Consider the following 23,990-nt stretch of genomic DNA (forward strand, 5'->3'; position numbering starts at 1 on the left):
TGCTCCCACAAGGTTGATTAGGATTAAAGCATGGCTTTTCTAGGGCACATAGTCCTTTCAAACTGGCACAGGACAGCTGTGAGCCTTTGTGGTATTTCATTTCCTTATCAATGTTTACATTGAAAAATAAGTCCAACAGATTTGAGGGTATTGTCTCACCCTGCGAGTGGACTATTTACAAGCACAATTCTTTATGTTTGAAGAGTTTTCAAGGTGTTCCTAAGAAACTGATTCTTCTTCCTTTGGGGTGACTTGTTTTTAAAGAGGAGTGGAAAGAACAGTAGAAAATCACCATTTTGGAACCACCAGACTGTGCTAATAAAGGAATTATCTTGGCAGTGTGTAAGGTATGGATTTTTATCCAAATGGATACCCTGTGGTCACAGCACCACTTATTCTTTTTACCCCACTTATTTGAAATGCCAAACATTACTAAATTTCTGGGCTTTCTGTTTTGTTTTATGATCTCTTTACATATGTTCTAACTCTGTATTATTTTAATTATTAGAGCTTTGTAGTGCATTTCAATATTTGATAAGGCTAGTTCCCTCCTCCACCATTGCTCTTTTTCTCCCTGTCTTCTTGCCTCTTCCTGCGTGCTCATTTTTGCATATGAATGCTTTGAATCCTTATGTCTGGTTCTAGAAAAAGACCTATTGGTATTTTTATCTGGATTGTGTTGAATTTATAAATTAGGGAAATAATTATGAACTTGTTTCTTCCTATATAATTTCCATTTGTTCTAATCTTTCTGTTTGTTCTAGTCTGCTTTTTTGTGTTTTTATTTTTTAGGAAAGTTTTAAAAGAACATTTCTTTCAGTAGGTTTTATACATTTCGTGTTAAGTTTATCCTTACATATTCCTTCCTGTCTTCTTTCTGCTCTTTAATGAAAATAGTCTGTTTTCTTCCAATATATATGTATTTTAGCTGGTTGTCTTTTTTTTTTACATGAAAACTGTTGTTTTATATATATTGTACATAATATACATATTAATTTCACATCTCTCATTGTATGCTCTGTTTGTGGTAGTTTTTCCTTTGATTCTTTTGAGTTTTCTAGCTTTACAATAATAATCTCTTAAAGGATTTCTAAGTTGTTTCTAAGATTTGGCTCTTAGGAAGATTGTTGCAGTCCTTGGACATATGTCCTTATGTGCATGTGAAGGAGGGCAGATCATTTCAGTGTAATTTTATTGTACCTTGTCAACACTTTTGTAGCATTTTCAGGATCCAGGATTGTATGGGTGTTTTATCAAAAGTACTTTCTTCTCAGTGGTTCACAATAGTTTGTATATTGCATATAATTTGTTGGTAATAAGCTCTTGAAATTTGCAGTCTTTAGAAGTAAATAATAAGTCATGTTCATGGTAAAAAACAAAATTCATGCAGAAGCATGCCATCCTTTCCCTTTCAGGCCCAAATTAAAGACTATAAACATCTCTTGGGTTTGTTGGTGAAAATTTTATTCACTGTCATTCTGATTTGTGTTACTTACGTTAATATTTTATCTCTTAACTTCTATTTAGGAGGAGAAAATATTTGCTGTCCATGAGTTTCATATTTTACCTTCCCATTTTTGTCATTTATAACATATGTTTTACATCATGGATGATAGTTACATTTTGTTCTCTTCTCATAATTGTTTGATGCTCTATTTATAGCTTGAATATAACAAAGAGTTTATGATATTATCCATAATGGCTATGTTGATACTGCCCTCACAGCATTTCTAGAAGCAGTCTACTTCCCACCTTCACTGCCACAACCCTAGTCCTGTTTTACCAGCATCTCTCATCTGAACCTCTGGAGTAGCCTTTTCATTGTCTCACCTATGTATACTCTTTTTTTTCCCCTTTATTTTAAAAAAATGACACAAAATTCATTTAACATAAAAATTTGCTTCATTTGTTCCCTAATTAGGGACTAGAATGAAAGGCTTGACAAGGATTTTACTGTCTCTTGTTTCTGTTTTAACCATTGATTCGCAGTACATTGCAGGGGTAGTTTAAAAATATCTTTGAATTGATATTCTAGAACATTAATTTTGTATCTTTTTTTTTGAAGATTATTGACAATATAAAAGTTTAAGTATGTGAGAAAAGGAGGTGTCCTTGTGGAAGCTGGACTTGTAAACTAAAAGAAAATGGTTGTGGTATTTGTCAGATTTTTAAAAATCTGAAGTTCTGTTTCCGCTTTTGTAAGTGTATAGTTGTATTCTTCTACTATAAAAGGGCTCCCCAGATTATATAAGCTTCAGCCCTTCAAAACTTGGATTGTTCAACCCTGGTGACAATCTCAAGATGTTCCCTCAAATTCTCCAAATATGTCCTTAAGGATGTATCACCCCATTAAAATGCAGTAGTATGAACAAATAGCGTATTGGTATTTTGTTTGAGTTTTCGATAGTATTTTTGTGGAGTGAATGGCTAAAATTAGAAGTGCACATTCTCTTGGACCTAGCAATTCCACTTCTTGATATCCATCAGAGAAATACTTATGCAAGTATGCACAAGAGATTTTCATTGCAACATTGCAATGTTTAGAAAAATTCAGAAGCAGTCTAAATGCCCTTCAAAAGGAAACTAGTTAAGCAATAGAAATCCATTTCACAGACTATGATGAAGTAATTATTGAGACAGTTTTGATATAGAGAAATCTTTAAGACAAAATTAAGGAAATAAGTCAAGAGTATATGATCCTAATTATGTAGAACAGCAACCAATTAAAATATCGCATTCATGTAAAGTAGCAACAGCAACCACAACTGTGGTACAGAACTCTTTATTTCTATATGTATGTACACTGAACGTTTTCTGGAAGGCTGCATAGCAGCAGATAGCTCTGGACCCCTAGGAGGGAGTGAATGGGTTGGGTCCGGGAAAGGACTTGGACTTTAGATGTATTTATTGTTTCAGTTGTTTTCCAAGGGAATATGTATCCGTGTAATTTTTTTTTTTTTTTTTTTAAACATGGGCAGGCACCGGGAATCGAACCCGGGTCCTCTGGCATCGTAGGCAAGCATTCCTACCTGCTGAGCCACCGTGGCCCGCCCTTAATTTTTTTTTTAAGTCCCAGGAAAGCAACTATGTTCATGTTTTATTTGTGAAGGTTCATTGTAATATGAACTCGTTACAGATTCACCAACGATTTTTATGATGCCATTTATTCAAAAGGCAGGAAAAACCCTGAATAGGTCTTTAGGTTAGCAAATGAATATTTTAAGCTTTTCTGGGTTTAGATGAAGCTGAGGGTTAGATTATGAGGAGAATGCATAATGAATGACTTCTTGAGGTTATTGAATTGTAAGATAAAGGGTGACAATTGCCAATCTAAAAATATTGGGGAGGGGCGGTACAACGGTGGCTCAGTAGTAGAATGCCAGAGACCCGGGTGCACTTCCTAGAGCCTACCCATGCAAAAAATAAGAAATAGTAATAAAAAATAGGGAGGCTTTGCTGAATAAAACTCCCAAGTTTTATTCTATTTGGGGGTCTCAGTAGCTGACTGATAAATTTGATGGTGTAGTTGGTAGGCACTGGGTAATTAATTTTGAATAACAGGTCATTTCGGGCAATGTGAGGTGGGAAGTGCCCGAAACGTCAGGCCTCAAACGTGGGACCGAAATTGCTGAACTAGCTCTAATATATTGACTAGAAGTAACTATGGCAGAAGCATTTCAAAGGTACTTGACACTTGGGTAGTAATCATAGCAGTATTCTATCATCTAGCATGTTTTGTGGGAAAACTTCAGTACTTAGAGCCTCAAAAGAGTTTTGTTAGAAGGGATAAAAATAATTTCATGCTTATATTGTAAGCTTTATATGTATCACATTGTTTGATTCTCACAGTACCCTGGAATTTGAGACTATTACTTTATCTTAACAGAGTAAGAAACTGAGAGTCAGATGGTTTAAGTAATTTGCCTCAGGTCACGTAGTAAGTGGCAGTTTGGGATTACAGCTCCAGCTCTCAGACCTCAGAGCCTGCACTCTTCTTCACCTCTGCTCTTAGATTGAGCCAAGGTGGATGGCTCAGAGGCCCTGCAGATCCCTTATAATTCAAAACCAAATGCATGAACTTTACCTCCACACTCATCTTGGTGTTCTTTTATTGTTCTCTGTCTCATCTCCTGTCCTTTCCTGTCAACCAGTTGCTGAAACCATAAACCTGGTAGACACTCCTAACACCTCCTTCTCCCTAACCCCTCAAGCTCACTAACTCATTTCAAAGTTTGCCTCCTGAATAGCTCTTGAATCCTTTTACTTCCCTCTATTTGTACCACTACCTATCTCTGCTAAACTGTTATTGCTTGACTGGGTCACCACAGAGTCCCACAGCTTCTGTCTTTACATACTTCAGATATAATCTCCATATATACGTCTTTTTCTGGTTGTGTGTGGTATAGGTATAATATAGGTATAACTTAACATCCTACAGTGCTTACTTCTTATTCTTAGGGTAAACACCAATTTGAATATCAAATTAAGGTCTTTGAACTCAGATGTTTTAGAGATAAAAAATGAAGGATTGTAAGCAGGAGTAAGCCATGTATAGAATTGTTTTTGGAAAATTGCAGCAGTGGGGATGAGGGGCTGGGTTTAGATGCTGGTCTCTGGTAGGATTAGGGAAGTCAGGAGGGAGAGCTGGGTTTTGTGTGGGAGGTAATTGAACTTTGTATTAAATAGGTTGAGTTTGAATTGCTTATTGGACTTCTAGCTGAAAGTGCCCTCTGGTTGTTATGTGTGTGGGACAGAAGTCAGGAGAGCAATCTGGGATGAAAATGTTGAAAACTACGTAGCACAACAAAAAGAGTAGAGGAGTTATTAATTGGTATGCTAGCTAACAGGAAGCAGATCCTGCATACTTGCATGTGACAGAGTTTTTTTAGTTATATCTGAATGTACTTAAAGGCAACAAAACCACATTTCTGATATATATTTGAAGATGACAAAACACATTTTAAAATAGTATTCTGTAATTGAGAATTTTCACTAATAAGCCTTCCCTGTAGTTAGTCTGGCAGAAAGACAGTCATGCCTATTATCATGTTGTCTTTCAATTTAATGAAATATAGATTACCTTGGTGGTGCTTAAGAAGAGATAAATCAAAGAGGATATGATGTTATAAAGTTTATTTCTCCTAAAAATGCTGAAGGAAAAGGTCAATATGAAAAGCCTTTTAGTTTGATTTTATAAATGTTATCAAATATTTTCTTTAAAAATATACTTCTCTTGAAAAGAAAGTTAAGCAAAATGGTTAGGACATTCCTACAGTGAGCATCAAGGAGGGGGAAGATTTGGTAAGTCGCAGGCCTAAGTTAAGGAAAGGTATCTTGTGGGTGATTGTAGACCCTGAATGCCTCACTAACTCAGGTGCTTGTGCTTTTTTTTTCTTCCCCCCTTAACTAGGAATTGTGGTGCTTGGAATAAACAGAGCTTATGCCAAAAATGCACTCAGTAAAAACCTTATAAAAATGGTGAGTGTAAAATAAAGCAATTTGCTACTAAAATTAAGGTAAAATGTTGACATGAAATTAAAAATGATTTTCCCCCTGTTTTTCCTTACCTCTATTTCTATGTAGCTGTCAAAAGCTGTGGATGCTTTAAAATCTGATAAGAAAGTGCGGACTATAATAATCAGGAGTGAAGTTCCAGGGATCTTCTGTGCTGGTAGGTAAATAAATTTTATTATGAAAGTAAATTGTTGTCTAGTTTTTTTCCTCAGTAATGGCCCATTTTCCATTAAAGTGTGCTATGGTTTGAAGTTCATTACAGACAATTCTTCTTGGTTTGTTTTGTGCTGTTGCATAAGAAAAAAATTAAGCTTTGTCTTACAGCATTAGAAAGGAATTTTTGCAGCATGTAGATTGTTTGAATGTTGAAAAAAAAATACTCTGAGCCATTAAAATATTTATTTTGTGGAGCATGAACAAACATGGGACATGTGAAACATCACTTGGGAAGGAAAAATTGGGTTTTCTACTCATATCAGCATAAGTACCATTGTGTTCTGTACTTAACTTTTTGGTCAAAAAATGCGCTACTTGACTAACAGTAGTTGTCCCTGTTAAAAAGGGTCAACTATAGTTATTTGCTTTGAATGAAGATGGATGTTTGCATTAGTGCTCACTTAAGTATGTGTCCGTGGATTGTACTTTTAAATAGATATCTGCAACAGAGAAAGACTTAGAATTAATTCACTTTTTTTTCAGTTTGCACTGTTATCAGTAAAAGCTAAAGATTACACTATCTTATATTTCCTTTATTAAGAACTGTTTCTAAGCCGTGAAATTGAATAAATTTCTTTCAACTGTTAAAAAATATAGATGATCAAGATTAAAAATGATAAAATGCAGTATTATTGTAATTTATTAATAAGACATAAAAATAGAAGTCGATTAAAGCATAAACAATTTTTTCAGTAAAAATATAAACGGAGTAACTCCTTGAGTAATCAAACATTTGAGGGAACAACATACAGTAGTTTATTCATCAGGCAGTATTTATTGAGCACTTTAGAGTACGCCAAGCACAATGCTGAGAACATGGGTGATGAATGTTTCTAGATAGAATGTCTTTAGAGGGTCTTCAGTTCCCTTCCTAAGGAGTCTCAGTTTTTCTAGTTTCAAACTCTGTAGCTTCTACTTAAAAATACTTCAGATTTTTATGATGTGTTAGAACATAGGTAAATGACTTATATTTTGACTTCTGATAAGGTTCTATTACTTTCTTAAAACATGTAGCATAACTAAAAGGATTAGTTTTATCTCCAGTTTGGTATTTAAATTGTGTCAAGTTATTACCCTAGAATGCCTCAGTATGACATGGCGTATTGTAGTCTAGGCTCCTGTTCTTACGTTTGTCTAAAAGGAGTAATGCTGTCTACCTTTTGGGTTGTTGGAAGGCTTTGATGAGGCAATGAATGTAAACAGTGCAATATTCAAAATTGATAGCTGTTAATAGATTTTACAAGGATTTTATATATATTTTGAATTGTTTTTTCTTAAACAATATGGACAGCTATACCAAGAGAATTAAGATTCTTGTATTTTTAACTTTAAGGAGCAGGTGAATATGGTCTTTAGGCAAATGAGTCTAGTGCTATGACTAATGGCTAAGAGGTCACACCCACTCAGGCTAGTGGGTGGCTTATTGGGAAGATGAAATATGGTTTCAGGGGCTTTTAAGGAAGGCCCAATTATATCCTTTAAGGCATGGTAGTGATATTATGAAAGCAGAATAACACTTTAAAAGTGTTGATGATAATACTAGCATTACTATCTTTTTATTGACAATAGAAGTTACTTTGCAATCATTCCACCATAATGACAGGTAGAAGAGTCACATGAGAGTGGGAGGTAATGAAGGGTCTAGATAATAGGCCACTGAAAGTGGGAAGCCATTGAAGGGCTTTGAGCAGAGAAGCGACATGATGTGACTTATGTTTTTATGTCATCACTTTGACTGTTATATTGAAAATAGACTGTAGGAGAACAAAGAAGCAGGAAGAACAGAGGACTTAATGGCAGTACAACAGTCCGGGTGAGGTGGCCTGGGCAAGGATGATGGCAGTGAAGAGTGAATGGATTCTGGATATGTTCTTAAGAGAAAGCCATCAAGATTTGGTCATGAATTGGGTATGGAATGTGTTAGAAACAGGAGTCAAGGATCCAATCCTTGGCCCCAAAAAGTTAGCCTGAGAAGTGGGAGGCCACAAAGACTTCTCTGAAAAGCAGGTTTCTGGGGAAAATCAGTGTTTGGGTTTGAAATATGTTTGTTTTGAGATGTCTACTAGACACCTGAGTGGATGTGTGAGATAAGCTATTGTATTTAGGAGTCAGTAGTTCAGAGGAGCGGTCTGGTTTAGTGACAAAATTTTGGAAATCATTGCTGTATAATTAAGGCTTTAAGCCACGAAAGTATAGGAAATAACCAGAGAAATGAGTGTAGACAGAGAGGAGATACATTACTGAGTCTTGGGATCAACATTAAAGGCTGGGAAGAATACAAGGAGCAGCCAGTGAGGGAGAATGAAAAAACCATGAGCCTTTAGAAGCTAAGAGAGGGGACTTTTTCAAGGAGGCATTATCAATGGTATCAGATTGTCAGTGGGTCGAGTAAAATGATTTTTGAATTAGTCTTTGGATTGAGCAAGATGAAGGTCATTAGTGATCTTGATGAAAGTCAGTTGCAGCTAATTGAAGTGAGAGGGCAATAAATAGGAATTGGAGATGGCAAGTATGGACAATTCTTAGAGTTCAGGAGCAAAGGGAGATAAAATAATTGAGATCTTGTGGAAGTTGTCTCCTGAGTGCTTTTTTTTTTTCTCCCTAAGTGAAATGGGAAAACAAGGGCTTGGTTGAGATTACAGTTGAGGACTGGGGAGGAGAGAAGAGATTTGCCAGGAGGGGATAAGGTGTGAAGTAGGAGGATGGGGGAAGTTAATGGACCAGTGTGATACCAAGTACCTATAGGTGCCTGCTGGAGACTAGTGTTTTTGAAATTAAATTAAGACTAGTCACCCCCTGATGTGTACTATTTTATTTTTTTAATCAGCTAAATAATATGTTTAAAATGTTTTTGAAAGCTAGAATTATTTTTTACTCTTTGACCCAGTGATCTTGCTTCTGGGAATGTGTCTTAATGAAATAATACAAAATCGGAAATATTTATCCACTTGAAGATGTTTGTGGTGTTATTATACTTTCAGCCTGAATACATGGTTGTAAGGTATGATTCAGTAAATGATCAGATATTCAATCCCTGGAACATTCTGCAACTCTTTGAAGTAATAAATATGAAGACCATTTTACAGATATATAGTAATACATGAAAAGTACATGTTGTAATAGGAGAGAGCAGTACATAAAATGTTATACCTGTTATGATTACAGCTATGTAAATGTTATACCCATTATGACTACAGATATGTAAACTATCTATAAATAAGATCATGGGTTATGGGTGATGTTTCATTTTTCTCTATCTTCAAACTTATTATAGAAATTACCTGTTAATAAGAAAAATATATAAAAAGCAAATAATATTGAAAATTGCAAAGGGTATTGGTATATTTTTCGGCTTTAGTAACTAATGCAAGATTTGAAAGGAAAAATTTTAGAATAAAAAAAATAGTGTATAGAACAATTCAAACCCTTTTATTTTGTAGAATCCCTGTAAGGTTAAGGGACTGGTCCAAGGTGGTAGTTTAGCTGGAACTCCTACACTTAACTATTAGGGAAGCATTTTCCTCACTGGACTAATGGCTTCTAGTCTTTTGGAGTATGAGGTCCTCTTTTTAAGGTCTTAAATTTCAGGCACTGAGACCTGGGTTCGATTCCTGGTATCTGCCCATGCAAAAAAAAAAAAGAAATTCAGGCATTTACACATTAAAGTGGCCCTATCCTATAGTTTTAGTAATGTATTTAAGTGAATTTTTCTGTCATTAATCACAGCAATGTATAGATACAGATAGAAGGTATCATGTGGTGGTTATCAAGGCTGTAGACAGTGTTTCCTACATATGTGCTATCAGATGCCGTGCCATAACCTTAGCATGTAGGTTGGAATCACTATTAAGTTCTGGTTCCTGAAGCTGAGTGCAAAGCTTCTGCCTTGATGGCTTGCCTGTACTTTTCTTTGAATATTGAGAGGTATCATTTTAATGGCCAAAGTTCCTTGTGAATCACTGGCTTATATAGATTATGTAACAAGTTCACCTAAATGTGTGCTGCCTCCCCTAGCATATTCTTGAAATTATTTTTTAATATTTTGTCTTGTTTCCTTCTCAGAAAAAAAAAGAAGAAAATTGAAATAATTCTGTTATATAAGAATGTTTAGGTAGTTAAAATTTTGATATGTTGCCTGTAATGGAATTTTTTTTTTTTTTTTTTTTTTAAAGGAAAGACAGAGAGAAGGAAGGAAGGATAGAAGGAAGGAAGGAAGGAAGAAAGGGAAACATTTTTAAACATTTTCTTGTTTTATTGTATTCTGTTTCTCCGTTTTTGTTACATGGGCTGGGGCCGGGAATCGAACCGAGGTCCTCCGGCATAGCAGGCAAGCACTTTGCCCGCTGAGCCACCGCGGCCCGCCCTGTAATGGAATTTTGAAAAAGTCCTTTTATTCAGGCTACTTACACAGGTTATAAATGTGTAACCACAGTCATCTGTTATTTTTATTCTTTTGCTGTTCTAACAGTGAGTAGCAAAGTGCATATGCATTTGTTTTTACTATAAAATTTTTGAAATAAAAATTTATGAGAAATCATCGTGACTGAGGATTTTTCTTTGAAATCCCTAAAATAAAATAAACAATTCTTAGTAATTAATTTCTATATGTAGAATTCTAAATTGAGTGTTTCACTGAATTATGTTCATGTGGGTTTTTTTTTTTTTTAAAGTAAAGGTAGTTTTGCTTCTGCTTTTGAATTCTAGTAAATTGTGTTATGACTAAAAAGTTCTCACTAAATTTGTCATTGTTCATTATTGAATGCTGCATATATTGTTCAAATGGATATGGATGGTCATTTCATGGATGAATATGTGAGAACATCTGATTGATGAAGTTGTCTATTCAGTGATAATCTGAGATTAAATTACGTTTATGTGTTTGAATAGTAATCTCTGAAAGAGTTTTAATAAAGTGAATGGATGGATAACCGTGAATTAGTATTAGTTTAACATGGCATTATAGGGTTGTTTTGTTGAGTTTCTTTTTTTTAATTAAAAATTTTTTATATTATAGAAGTTATGGTTTATAGGACAATCAGGCATAAGATACAGGATTCCTATACACCACCCACTATCAACACTTGCATTGGTGTGGAAAATTTATTACAATTGATAACACTTTTTTTTGTACTTCTATTTTTTAACGGTAGTTACATTTGTTACAATTGATGAAAAATTATTAAAGTACTACTATATTGTCCTTAGTTTTCTGTAGGGGTATTTTTTCCTCCATATTCCCGACCTATTAATATTATTTTTCATGCATGTCTTTATTTTATTACTCATTATCCATATAGTGGCTAAAGGATGTGTCAGTCACAAGGTTTTTGCAATCACAAGTAAAAAGCTTTATAGTTATACAATCATTATCAAAGATCCAGGCTACTGGATTACAGTTCAGTGAGACTGTCTTCTAGTATCTCAAATATGGCAAAAGAATTATGTTTTGATATCTGTAAGGACTAGAACACTTTCCCCTTTTGAAGCTGTCATCAAAGCATTCCGCTGAAGTTGAGCATAAATAGTAGGCAAACCCTTTGTGTCTCTAGACCAAGTAAGCCATATTAAAACACAGTGTCCTGCTCAGATGTCTGAAAAGAACCGAGCTTCACCAGAAGGTGGAAGGAATAAGGGTGGATCATTCAGGATAGGTTAAATTTGAGGGCCTTTCAAACAACGAAGGCTTATTATTTCTAGCTCATACTATCTATTTCATTTATCTGTCACTGTCTCTCTATATATCTGATCTATAGCTATCATATCTTTCTAATCTAGTCGTTCCATTCATCTACCTATCATATCTAGCTATCTAGCCACCCATCTTTTATATCTATGTCTTTCTGTCTATCTACCCATTTATCCATCCATTCATCTATTGTCTGTCATCCTTCACATCCATGTTGTGTGAGGAATATAACAAAAGATCTGGTCCGGACATTGGCGTGGTCTCTAATTTGGGGATATTCTACAGTGGTCACATGGCCTAGTGTTGGTGGAGTTGGGACTGAACACAGATCCCCTAAGTCTTTTTTGAGTTTTTATCAGTTTTCAATAAAGGGGCTATTGTTTTAAATCCTATTTAAAATGTTTTTTATTGTGAAATATATAGACAGAAAGAAAAAGCAGTAATTTTCAAAGTACACTTCAACAGTTAGTCACAGAACAGATTTCAGTTTGCTCTGGGTTACCATTGTACTATTTCAGATTTTTCCTTCTAGTTGCTCCAAAACAGTGGAGGCTAGAAGAAATAACAGTAGAGTAGTTCGGCAGTCATACTCAGTTGTTAAATCCTATTTTCTCTGTTATAACACCTCTTTCTCCTGTGATACCAACCTGTAGGGATCTTTAGGCAATGCCCGTTTTGACTTTCTCATGTTGAGAAGGGGTGTTGACAGGAAAGGATGGTAATTAGTTGCTAATCTTGGAGAGGCTGGTACTCTGGGTTTCAGGATTTATCTGGCTTAGGAATCCTCTGGAAATTATAGATTCCAGGAAAGCAAACTTAGTGAGTGAAATTTGTATAGAGTCTCAGTTTAGGCCCTAGGTATTTTCAAGTTAGCAGGTTTGATGTTTGTTGGGGTTTAGCAAGCCATGGCATTTAGCATCATCTAAATGAAACTTCCATAAGAGTAGCTGCCAGAATAGCTTATTTTTTTTTAATTGTGAAATGTATATACAAAAAAGCAATAAATTTCCTAGTACATTTTAACACGTACTTATACAACAGACTTTGAAATTTGGTATGGGTTACAGTTCATGATTTTTCATTTTCTTCTAGCTACTCCAAGACACTGGAAACCAAAAGAAATATATGTATGTTGAATTGATACAGCTGTTATACTCATTTCTTAAATCCTGTCCTCTCTGTTATACTCCCCTCTTATTTTTTCTTTTTTTTTGTGAAAAATAACATATATACAAGCAATAAATTTCAAAGTACATCCCACAATTAGTTGTGGACTTCAGATTTCAGAGTATGGTATGGATTACAATTCCACAATTTTAGGTTTTTATTTCTAGCTGCTCTTAGGTACTGGAGACTAAAAGAAGAATCAGTGTACTAATTCAGCACTCATCCTCATATGCTGAACCTGACCCTGTCTGTATAACTCCACCATCACCTTTGATCTTTCTCTCATTCCTTAGGGGTATGAGGAGACTTTCATCCCTGGATATCATGTCCCATGCAGGGGGCAGGGCAGGCAATGGTTTCACTTGTGAGTTGGGCTTAGAGAGTGAGAGAGACCACATCTGAGCAACAAAAGAGGGCCTCCGGAAGTAACTCCTAGGCATGCCTATAGGTAGGCTAAGCTTCACTGCTACTTACATAAGCTTAATAAGAACAAGCCTAAAGTCTTGGCCTATGGACTTGGGGTTCCCTAATGTTTGACACAGTATCTGGGATTTCACTGGTGGTAAAGTTTAATAATTCCTTATTTTTTCTCCCATCCCTCAAGGGACTTTGCCTATACTTTTTGATTATCTGCTTAATACACTCTGGGATGTTTCCAGGCATTACATTAAACTATACAGGATTAAAGGCCCTCATTCTTATTCTGGGCTCCCTGTGTTTGGGCTGTGTAGGTGATCCAGACAGGTTGAGACAGGTTGAGTTAGATTATGTGCTACTGAAAATTTAGGTTTTGGACAAAATAAACCGTTCTTCCTTTGGTCTCGAAGAGTTGGTGAAGTTCTAGAGTACAGGTGATGTCTTCTTTATCCGTGTACCCTGAAGCACCTTGGTCCTGATCTGACTGGCTTAGTTCTTATCTCTGAATACCGGGTTATATATATATGCATGAAATAGCCCCCCAGAATCCAGAAATAACAGTGACTAGCTATAAGAGCTTATGGTCTAGGCTCCAGTTTTCTTATAAGCATTTTCTAAATGAGATCATGCAATATTTACTCTTTTGTTTCTGGCTTATTTTGCCTCACCAAGTGTCCCCCATGTTCATTGATGTTGTTGCATGCCCCACAACTTCATTCCTTTTTGTAGCAGCACAATGTTTGATCATGTGTATACACCGTTGTCTGCCAGTCTACATTTAAGTCAGTGCATCTTTCAGCTACTTCCATCTGCTGGGCCTCATGTATAATAGTCCATCAATTTTAGATAATTTCATTGTTTGTAAGAGAAAGATAGCCAATAAACACACCCTCACCAAATAGAAAATCCAAACCTCCCTCTAACTCTTGTCCCTCCCCTCATTATGTACCTCTGATATTGCTGCTGTACTGTTGATGTTTTCCTGTTAAACGTAGTCCATAGCATGGATTAGCATTTTTCCCCTGTACCCTGAAATTATACACGCTTTGTACAAGAGTCATACCTTTGCAGTAGTTCATGCAGATTATTTGTAGTCTTAGTGGGACACATGAGGTTATACAACCCCTTTCAATCATGTTCACGTTCAGTATGGTAATACTATTTATAGACCCACTAAGTGAACTACTTTCACTTCTATCAAATTGCTTACATTTGAATTCAACCTCATTAGCTAACTGTTCATCCATCTCAAACTTCTCTGTTTCTCTAGGTCCCATATATTTGGTATTATAAGCCTCTGATTTTATCTTTACCATAAAAAAGTGGAATCATACAGTATCTGTCCTTTTGTGTCTGGCTTATTTCACTCAGTATTATGCCCTCAAGGTTCATCCATCTTGTCAAGGACGTCATTTTGTCTTACTGCTGCATAATATTCCATTATATGTATATGCCACATTTTGTTATTCTACTCATCTGTTGATGGGCACCTGGATTGTTTCCTTTCCATCTTTTGGCAGTTGTGAGTAGTGCTGCTATTAACATCAGTGTGCGAATGTCTGCATCACTATCTAGTAGTGGTATTGCTGGGACATAGGACAACTCGATATTTAGTTTTCTGAGGAGCTGCCAGACTGTCTTCAGCAGTGGCTGTACCATTATGCATTCTCATCAGCGGTGCATAAGTGTTCCAATTTCTCCAAACCACAAATGTTGGAGAGGTTGCAGGCGTGTCTGCTGCAATAAATGATGTTTGATTTAACTGGCTGGATGCTTAAATGAGAGACCTCAATGTAGTATAGCCCAAGCAGCTCAGCATACCTCATTTCAGCACTTGCAGCTCAGCCCAGGCCTTTGGAGATACAGAAAGGAATCACCCCAGGGAAAGTTGTTGGAACCCAGAGGCCTGTAAAGAAGGCCAGCAGAGATTGCCCTGTGCCTTCCTGTGCAAGAAAGAACCTCAGTTGAAAGTTAGCTATATTTGTTTTAATATTTCTTCCTTTGTCCCTAGTCCCCCATGGGGACTTTGCAAGTAGTTCTTTATTCACTGTCCAAATTAATCTGGGATGTATCAGGTCATCACATTAACTTGTAGAAACCAACAAAATCTCACACCCTCTTCAAGATTCCCTGTACTTAGGGTGTTCAACTGAACTGACCATACAAGTTAAATTAGGTGATGTGCTACCCAAAATATAAATTTTGCACTGAATAAACTTCTCTTCCATTGGTCTCACACAGAAGTTGAAGTTTTAAAATATGGATGATATCATCCTTTACCCTGTATTCTGACTACCTTAGTCCTGTGCAGATCAGCTTCATTCATATCTCTAGTCGAAGTCTCATCCCTTTTTCAACTTTTTAAACAGTTCCTGTATGGTATAATGCTGACTTGCATAGCTTCAGAGCTTAACTTTGAGTCTTGTGAACTTCTTAAATTCACTCTATAGTTCTATGAACTATTTTTGTAGCTTGCTTGGAGTTTTCTACTTAGAGAGTCATATGTCCTGTGACGCTGGACAGTTTTACCTCTTCCTTTCCAATATATATGCGTTTACTTATTTTTGTTTTTTCATATCTTATTGCATTATTTAGACCTGCATTACAGTGATGAATGAAAGTGGTGAAAGTTTCCATCTTTGCCTTTTTCTGACCTGAGGGGAAAGGCATCCAGTCCTCCAACATTCAGTATGATGTTAACTGTAGTTTTTTTGTAGATTCTCTTTATCAGATTAATGTTCCTAATTTGCTGAGAGATTTTTTTTATCATGAGTAGGTGTTGAATTTTGTAAAATCTATTTTTTTGCATCCATGAATATGATCATATAGTTTTTCTTCTTTAGACTCTTAATGTGGTGAATTATTGATTGATTTTTCAAATGCAAGTCTTGCATTCCTGGAATGAACCCCATTTGGAATGCTATGCAAGTCAGCATTATACCATACAGGAACTGTTTAAGAAGTTGAAAAAGGGATGAGACTTTGACTAGAGATATGAATGAAGCTGATCTGGACAGGATTAAGGTAGTCAGAATACAGAGTAAAGGATGATATCATCCATATTTTAAAACTTCAACTTCTGTGTGAGACCAAAGGAAGAGATGTTTATTCAGTGCAAAATTTATATTTTGATGCATTATTTTTATATGTTGCTGGATTTAATTTGCTAAAAATTTTTGAGTAATTTTTTATCTGTTCATAAGGGAAAGTAGTCTGTGTTTTCTTTTCTTGGAATGTCTATATCTGTTTTTGATATCAGGCTAATAAAATTAATTGGGAAATATTTCAATCTATTTTTCTGGAAGAGTTTGTACAGAATTGCTACAATTTCTTGCTTAGTTGTTTGGTAAAGCTCACCAACAAAGCCATCTTGTTTAGGAGCTTTCTTTTTGGGGAAGTTTTTAACTATGAATTAATTATCTTTATTCGATATATAGGGCTATTCAAATTATACATTTCTTTTAGGGTGCTCTTTGGTAATTGGTATCTTTCCAGGACTTTGTCCATTTTATCTAAGATTTCAAATCTTTTGGCAAAAGCTGTGCATAATCTTGAATTACCCATGTGGGCCCAGTGTGATTACAAGGGTCCCTATAGGAGTGGAGGGTGATCAGAATCAGAGAAGGATATATGATGACAAGAATAGAAGCGGGAGTAATGTGGGACCACGAGCTAAGGAAGCTGGAAAATGCAAGGAAATGGATTCTTTGCTAGTGCCTCTAGAAAGGAACACAGCCTTGTTGACCCATTTGAAATTCTGACCTCCAGAACTGTAAGATAATAATACAGTTGTGTTGTTTTTAGTCACTGCGTTTGTTGTAATTTATTATAGCAGCTGTTGGCTATTAGTTCAGTGTGTAGAAGGTCCTGCCTCCCTGGGTTACCCCTCCTCCTCCTCCCCTGTCTCCCACTGATGTCCTTTTTGTCCGCATCAGTAGGCCTTGAGGCCATTGTGCACTGGTGCGGCCCCCCCCCCCACCCCCCGCTATCTGAGAATCATTGTGTTCAGTGTCCCCTTTGCTCCTAAAGGCCTCTCTGCTCCTATGTCACCTCCTTGGAGAGTGGTTCCATCATTTTAGCCAAAGCAAGTCTTCCTACTTCCCTACTTATCCTGTCACATTTTCCTATTGTAACTTCATTTTTGCATTCTTCAATTCTTGAATTTTTCTTTTTTTGTTGTTTGTTATCAGTCTACTCCTGCCTTCCAATAAGCTCCTTCACTAGATTTTAGGCCTGGCACCTAGGTTTAAGGAATTAATACATGAAAATTGTTGGTCACCGAGAAAGTAACATCAGCAGAGTATCATGGTTAAGTAAAACAGGCTTATGTTTTGATACAGAACACATGTACGTGTGCTTACGTGGTTAGTGCAGAAGAGTGACTTGTTTAGAGACAGTGTCAGATCCTCATGGATAGAAAGTTGTGCCGATGGCACTAGTGAGTTTGACCATTTTCTTCTTCTCAGGAGTTTGGAACCAGGAGACAAGTGAAAGCTAAAATACTAGTTTTATTACTTTCTGTTAAAACTCTTTGAAAAAAAATGTGACTTTGACATGTGCCCAAATGGCCTGCCTATTTTTTGTCTCTTTTAAGTCCTGCTCCCTCCATTCCCTACACATACACATGTATGCACACACACCCATATATGTACTACTAAACTTATCTTTCTGAATTGCAGCTGTGCTTTGAGGCGCACAGCCTGCCTCCATAGGGATGAGCAGACTTTGGGCCCTCTGTGCGATGGACAGCTCAGTCAGGGCCCAAACAGCTGGCCTGGCTGTTCTCCCTCAGGTCCTTCTCTTCCAGGCCTGCCCCAAAAGGTCACTCTGCCTTCGGAGGGGAGGGAATTAGAGGCAGTGAGGGGCCAGAAGGGTTACTCCATGTGGAAAAGGTTCGTTTTATATGAGGCCAGGGAAATGTAATTTTTTAGCTCCTGACCCTCACCCAGATTCTGTAGAGTTCCAGCAGCTAGAAAAGCAGAGCTGAAAAACAAAAAAAAAAAAGGGAAAATTAGATTTTTAAGAATTTGTTTCTGGCAGTTGATATTCAGCAGCATAGTTTGCTTTCTAAGGGGTTAGCGTTAGTCTAGACTAGGGATTGGCAAAATTTTTCTCCAGAGGACCAGAAATAAATAATTTAGACTTTGTGGGCCTCTTATAGTCTCTATCATATACATCTCCTTTTTTATAACATATCTTTTCATTTTTGAGAACAAGCAATACACTTAGACCACCAAAAATGGACATCTTAGTTTAACCTAGGCATATTTAAATAAAGTATCCATATAATCATTGTAAAGCCTATGTTTGTGCAGTAAGTTTCATAAACCAATTTTAAAATTAAGGCAACAAGGAAAAAAATCTACATATTCAGATAGCAAAGTTCTTAGATTCTAAGTATTAAAAATTAACTTAGATGCTATTTAATCAGCTGTCAAAACTGTGAATGTTCTCAAAATATCAAATAGAAAGTTCTTACAAATATCTCTGCATTGCTATAATAATGACCTGTGTTACTAAATATTTTCCTTATTTCAGGAAAATACGAAGATACGAATATTTTTACAATTAACATATGGAAATCTTGACCACCTGAAATGGATGTCCTAGTTAGCTTATCCATAGGCATATTAAAAAAAAAGTAATCGTAAAGCTTGTTTGTACAATATGTTTCATAAACCAATTTAAAATTAAAGCAAGGAAGGAAAAAATCTATAAATAACAATCTTTTTTAACAACACTTTAAAAATGTAAAGGCCATTCTTAGCTTGAGATCGCTTGGTTCACATTCTCTTCTTTTTTTATACATGTCCATTCTCAGGAACCTGGCCAGCTCACTAGCAGCTAGAGTTAAATCAAGCTCTGCAGGACAAGCCAGAGGCCTGGTCAAGGGACAAATGTCCATTTTTCCTCTGTGGTTGATGAACAATTCTGAAAACAGCTTTACAACTCATAGTTGGATAAGTATATTGTTTAGTGATAGTGTCATTTGTGTGAATGCTATATTTGAAGGCTCGTAACAATTAGGATGACCTTTATCATTATGGTTCCTGAGAAAAAAAACAACCCTGAATAGAATTTCCATTTGAATATCTAAAGTTGTTATTTGGAAAGATGACATGTAGAGAGATGGAGGTAGTCCATATTTTTACATTCTCTAAAATGAAAGTAAAGACATGATTAATAAATTGAATATCAGTATAATTTACTCATTTTTAAATTGTTAACACTGGCTATTATACACTTTCTCTTGCTATCACTTCATAGCTGTAAACTTTTGGGGATTTTTCTCTCTTGAATTTTATGAGTGTCTCTAAATTGTTTTTGTTTTGCAACAAGATAATCCCCTCTGGTTGCCTTTTTTAACTGAATGCTGTTTTGTTCTAGTAGGCAGTCAGTTTACTTGAAGATATGCTTGATAGTTTTAAGGCTTGTTTTCACGTTTTTTAGGGTGGTCTGTGTGTTCTGCCAGTTTTTCTCCCTCTGGCTTGTCATAATTTAAGCACCTCTCAGCCTAGTGTAAACTACAGTAGTGGTTCAGGTCCTGGCTCCCTTGTTGCCTGTGAATGGGTAAGAGCATTCCGCCTCGTGCTCAGCCGTCCTGGTGCAGATTATATGATGACTCCTTTCTCTCGGAGATTTTCTCCTTCTGGGGTTCTAGCCCTCCTTGGACTCTGATCTCAGGTCAGCAAGACTGCTTACTTTATTTTGGTCCCCTGCCTCGCACCAGGTGCCTTCAGTGCCTTCAGTAAGAAAGCTGGGATTTTCATGGGGTTCCTGGATCATAGACTTTCACTGACTGTTGATCAATATCTGAAACAGTAATTTTACATACCTGGAGGGGTGGGAGAGTTACTCTAGTACCGGTTACTCCATCTTGGTCAGAGACAGAAGTCCTGGTTCTTTTTAGTGGGGAATGGTATTGAAGAACCAATATGTGGGCTGCTTGGGTACACGGGTAGTTCAGTGGTAGAATGCTTGCCTTCCATGCGGGAGACCCAGGTTCGATTTCCAGACTGTGCACCCCTCCCCCCCCCAAAGAAAAACAAAGAACCAGTATTTTCATGCTAAATTTACTCGTCGCTTGCGTGCTTTTACTTCTAGGCTCTTTCTTGGCACAAAGCTAAGAAATCAATCAATCAATATATTATACACACATATATACATACTTATATCAGTTTCTGTATAAGTACCATTGGTTTATACTGATACCACCATTTCCAAACTGACAGCATTCATTTCACCCCAAGATTCATTCTGATCTTCACTCTTCCCATGTTTGTATTATCCATGATATACTCACTCTGTTGTCCAGTCCTACAATTCGCAGAAAGTAGTTTCAGACTTGCTGAGCCAAACTACTGTGATAAACGCATCTTCTAACTAGAGTTTTATATTTATTTATAGTACCTTTTCTTTAGCCTGAAGATACGTTGTCACAGTTCTGTGTTGAGAAATTACTTAGGTTATTTCCACTTCAGTGTAGTTGTGTTATTCATTTGATATAAAGTTAATTTCCTCACTTTTGTTTATTTTATTTTTTATTATTTTTTCCCCTTGGTTCTATTTTTTTTTAATTAGTAAAGTTTTTATTTGAGAAATTGTGCGTTTTCAAAATAACTCATGCATAAAGTATGGGATTGCCGTATACCACCCCACCATCAATGTTTATTTTGATTATGTAAAATAGGAACATGATTTCAGAAGTCAAAACTATACAGAAAGGTATAGTTAGAGAAATGTTGGTACCCACTTCTAACCTCTAATCCCTACCATGTGATTCCCACCCTAAAGGATGCCAATGAATTTCATTAGTTTCATGTTTATTTTTGCAAAATTAAGAATACACCTGTTTACTTACCTATTTCCCATTCTTTCTTACACAAGGAGCATGCTATATATGTATACGCTCACACATGTACATGTGCACATACATACATTCAACTTTTTCATTTGATAGTATGTCCTGAAAATCATTCCACTTTAGCATTTTTGCTCATAAGAAGGTCCCTCATATGTTCCCTATACTTTTTAATTTTATTTTTTGAAAATTAGCATATGGTAAAATTGACTTTATTCTGTGGGTGTACAGTTCTGTGAATTTTTCATACAGGTATAAATTGGTATAATCATCACCACTACAGTCAGAACACAGGAGAGTGGCATCACTCCCAACAACTTCTCATGCTGTTTTTTGTGGTCACATCTATCCCGTAACCCCCAACCTATTATCTGTCCTCCATCACTCTAGTTTTTGTCTTTTCAAGATTGTCATGTAAATGGCATCATAAGGTATGTAACCTTTGAGCCTTGCTTCTTCCATTCAACATAATGCCTTTGAAATTCATCCAGGTTGTGTGTATGAATAGTTTGCTTCTCTTTGTTGCTGAATTTTTATTGTATGGATAAACTAGATTTTTTTCTTTGTTTGTTTTGGGTGCATGTCCAGGAATTGAACCCAGGTCTCCCACATAGAAGGTGGGCATTCTACCACTGAACCACCTGTGCACCCATGAGTTTTAAAATTTATTCTTCCCTTGAAGGACATTTGAGTTGTTTTCATGTTTTGGTGGTTATGAATAGAGCTGCTATAAATATTTGTATATAAGTTTTTTGTAAACATTATTTTTGATTTCTCTAGGACAACAATTCTGGAGTGTGGGTGCTGACACATATGTTAAGTGTGTATTTTTAACTTTAGAAGAAACTGGCAAACCATATTCTGGAGTTGGCTATACCATTTTACATTCCCACCAGCACACTCACCAGTTGTAGATCCAATTTTTGTTTAAAGTTTGAGGTCTAGGTTAACGCTCAGTGTTTTGATTATAAGGTCCAGTTGTTCTAGCACCATTTGTTAAAAAGACTTTCTTTTTTTTTCCATTGAATTGCTTTGGTACCTTTCAAAAATCAGTCGGTCCTATTTGTGTGGGTGTATTTTTGGACTCTGTATTCTGTTCTATTGTCCTTATTCTTTTTTATAACAGCATAATACTCTGTTGAGTAGATGTTCCATAATTTATTCAAGTGATCTCCTGTGTGTAGTATTTAGATATCTTCCAGTATTTTTTACAATTATAAAAAATGAGGTCAGGAATAATCATGTAAAAATGCCATCAGTAGCATAAATTCCTACAAGTTGAAATGCTGGGTCAAATGGCAAGTGAATGAGCTGGGACTCAGCATCAAGGGATTGAGAAAACCTTCTCGACCAAAAGGGAGAAGAGGAAAATGAGACAAAATAAAGTGTCAGTGGATGAGAGATTCCAAACAGAGTTGAGAGGTTATCCTGGAGGTTATTCTTACACATTATACAGATACTACCTTTTTAGTTAAGGTGTAATGGAGAGGCTGGAGGAAATTGCCTGAAAATGTAGAGCTGTATTCCAGTAGCCATGTTTCTTGAAGATGGTTGTATAATGACATAGCTTTCGCAGTGTGACTGCGTGATTGTGAAAATCTTGTGTCTGATGCTTCTTTTATCTACCTTATTGACAGACAAGTAAAACATATGGATTAAAAATAAATAAATAACGGGAAATAAATGTTAAAATAAATTTAGTAGATTGAAATGCTGGTGATCAATGAAAGGGAGGGGTAAGGGGTATGGTATATATGAATTTTTCTGTTTTCTTTTTATTTCTTTTTCTGAATGGATGCAAATATTCTAAGAAATGATCATATGATGAATATATAACTATGTGATGATGATGTGAGTTATTGATTATATATCAAGAATGGAATGATCATATGGTAAGAATGTTTGTGTTTGTATGTTGGTATGTTTAATAAATAAAATAAAATAAAATAAAAAAGAAAAGAAAACAGAGGCCTAGAGTGTGAGCTTTTAGAGCACACACGCTAAGTCCGGAGTGGTGGTGATTGTTTTTGGATTCTGAGAGGCTGTTTTACATCTATACCCTGATACTTAGAGATAAGAGCGAAGCAGAACAGGATGGGGTTACAGTGATTCAGAACACAGGGGTAAGGAAGACAGTGTCTGTATTTTAGAATCACACATACTCTTTGAAACCAATGGAAGAAAGGTTTATTTGATCTGAAACTAAAATTTTCTGTAGTGCATAATCTAATTCAATTTACCTGTATAACTTATTTGAACAACTGAAACACAGAGAGCGCAGAATGAGAAGGAGGTCATTTAATCCTGTATAGATTATTATAATGCCTGGAAACATTCTAGAGTATATTAACCAGATAATCAGAAAGTACTGGCACAATCTCCTGAGGGAGGGGAGAAAGACTATGGAACTATTAAACCTTACCGTCATCCTCTGATACTGTGTCAAACTTTAGGTACACCGAAATCAATAAGCCGTGCCCTTGATCATGAGGCTTACTCTTGTGAAGCTTATGTAGGTAGCATAGAAGCCTAGACTACCTATAGGTACACCTAAGAGTTACTTCTGGAAGACCTCTGTTGTTGCTCAGATGTGACCTCAGTCTCTCTAAGCCCAACTCTGCAAGTGAAATCATTGCTCTCCCCACTATGTGGGACATGACATCCAGGGGTAAAAGTCTCCCTGGCAAAGTGGGAGAGAACTCCCAGGGATGAATCCACACCTGGCACCATAGGATCAATAATTTCATCCTGACCAAAAGGGGAAAAAGAAGTGTAATTAATAGCATATCAGTGGTAGAGAGTTCAAATAGAGTAGAGAGACTGACTACTCTGGAGGTTGCTCTTACACAAGCTTCAGTTAGACCTTGCTACCTATCATAACCTGCCAACCCCCAACCAGGACCATTCCAGCCAATCCTAAAGAACACCTAGAGCAATTTATAAGATTCCACAAGGGTTCCAGGTAGTAGAGTAACTTTCCAGAAACCTACAACCTCCAGATGGGTCCCTGCACCAGATAAGTCTTGAAACCTAGCCCAGCCTCTTCAGAAAATCAGACAGTTCCATCTCCCTACCCCATGTTAGTGACAGACCCTTCCAAAATATAAAAAACTTGGAATTGCCATAGCC

General features: G+C 36.3%; 1 protein-coding gene across 2 annotated transcripts in view; it reads left to right on the plus strand.

Annotated features, from left to right (window-relative positions):
* Window positions 1-23,990, plus strand: part of AUH (AU RNA binding methylglutaconyl-CoA hydratase) — a 209,215-nt gene that overhangs the window by 20,925 nt on the left and 164,300 nt on the right. For both annotated transcript variants that reach the window (XM_077139479.1, XM_077139473.1), the window contains exons 2-3: window positions 5,411-5,478; window positions 5,584-5,671. In XM_077139479.1, the coding sequence (XP_076995594.1) occupies window positions 5,411-5,478; window positions 5,584-5,671 (156 nt within the window). The remainder of the gene's footprint in view (window positions 1-5,410; window positions 5,479-5,583; window positions 5,672-23,990) is intronic.

This window comes from Tamandua tetradactyla, chromosome 2 (assembly GCF_023851605.1).
Source record: "Tamandua tetradactyla isolate mTamTet1 chromosome 2, mTamTet1.pri, whole genome shotgun sequence".
In the NCBI taxonomy this organism is placed as follows: Eukaryota; Metazoa; Chordata; class Mammalia; order Pilosa; family Myrmecophagidae; genus Tamandua; species Tamandua tetradactyla.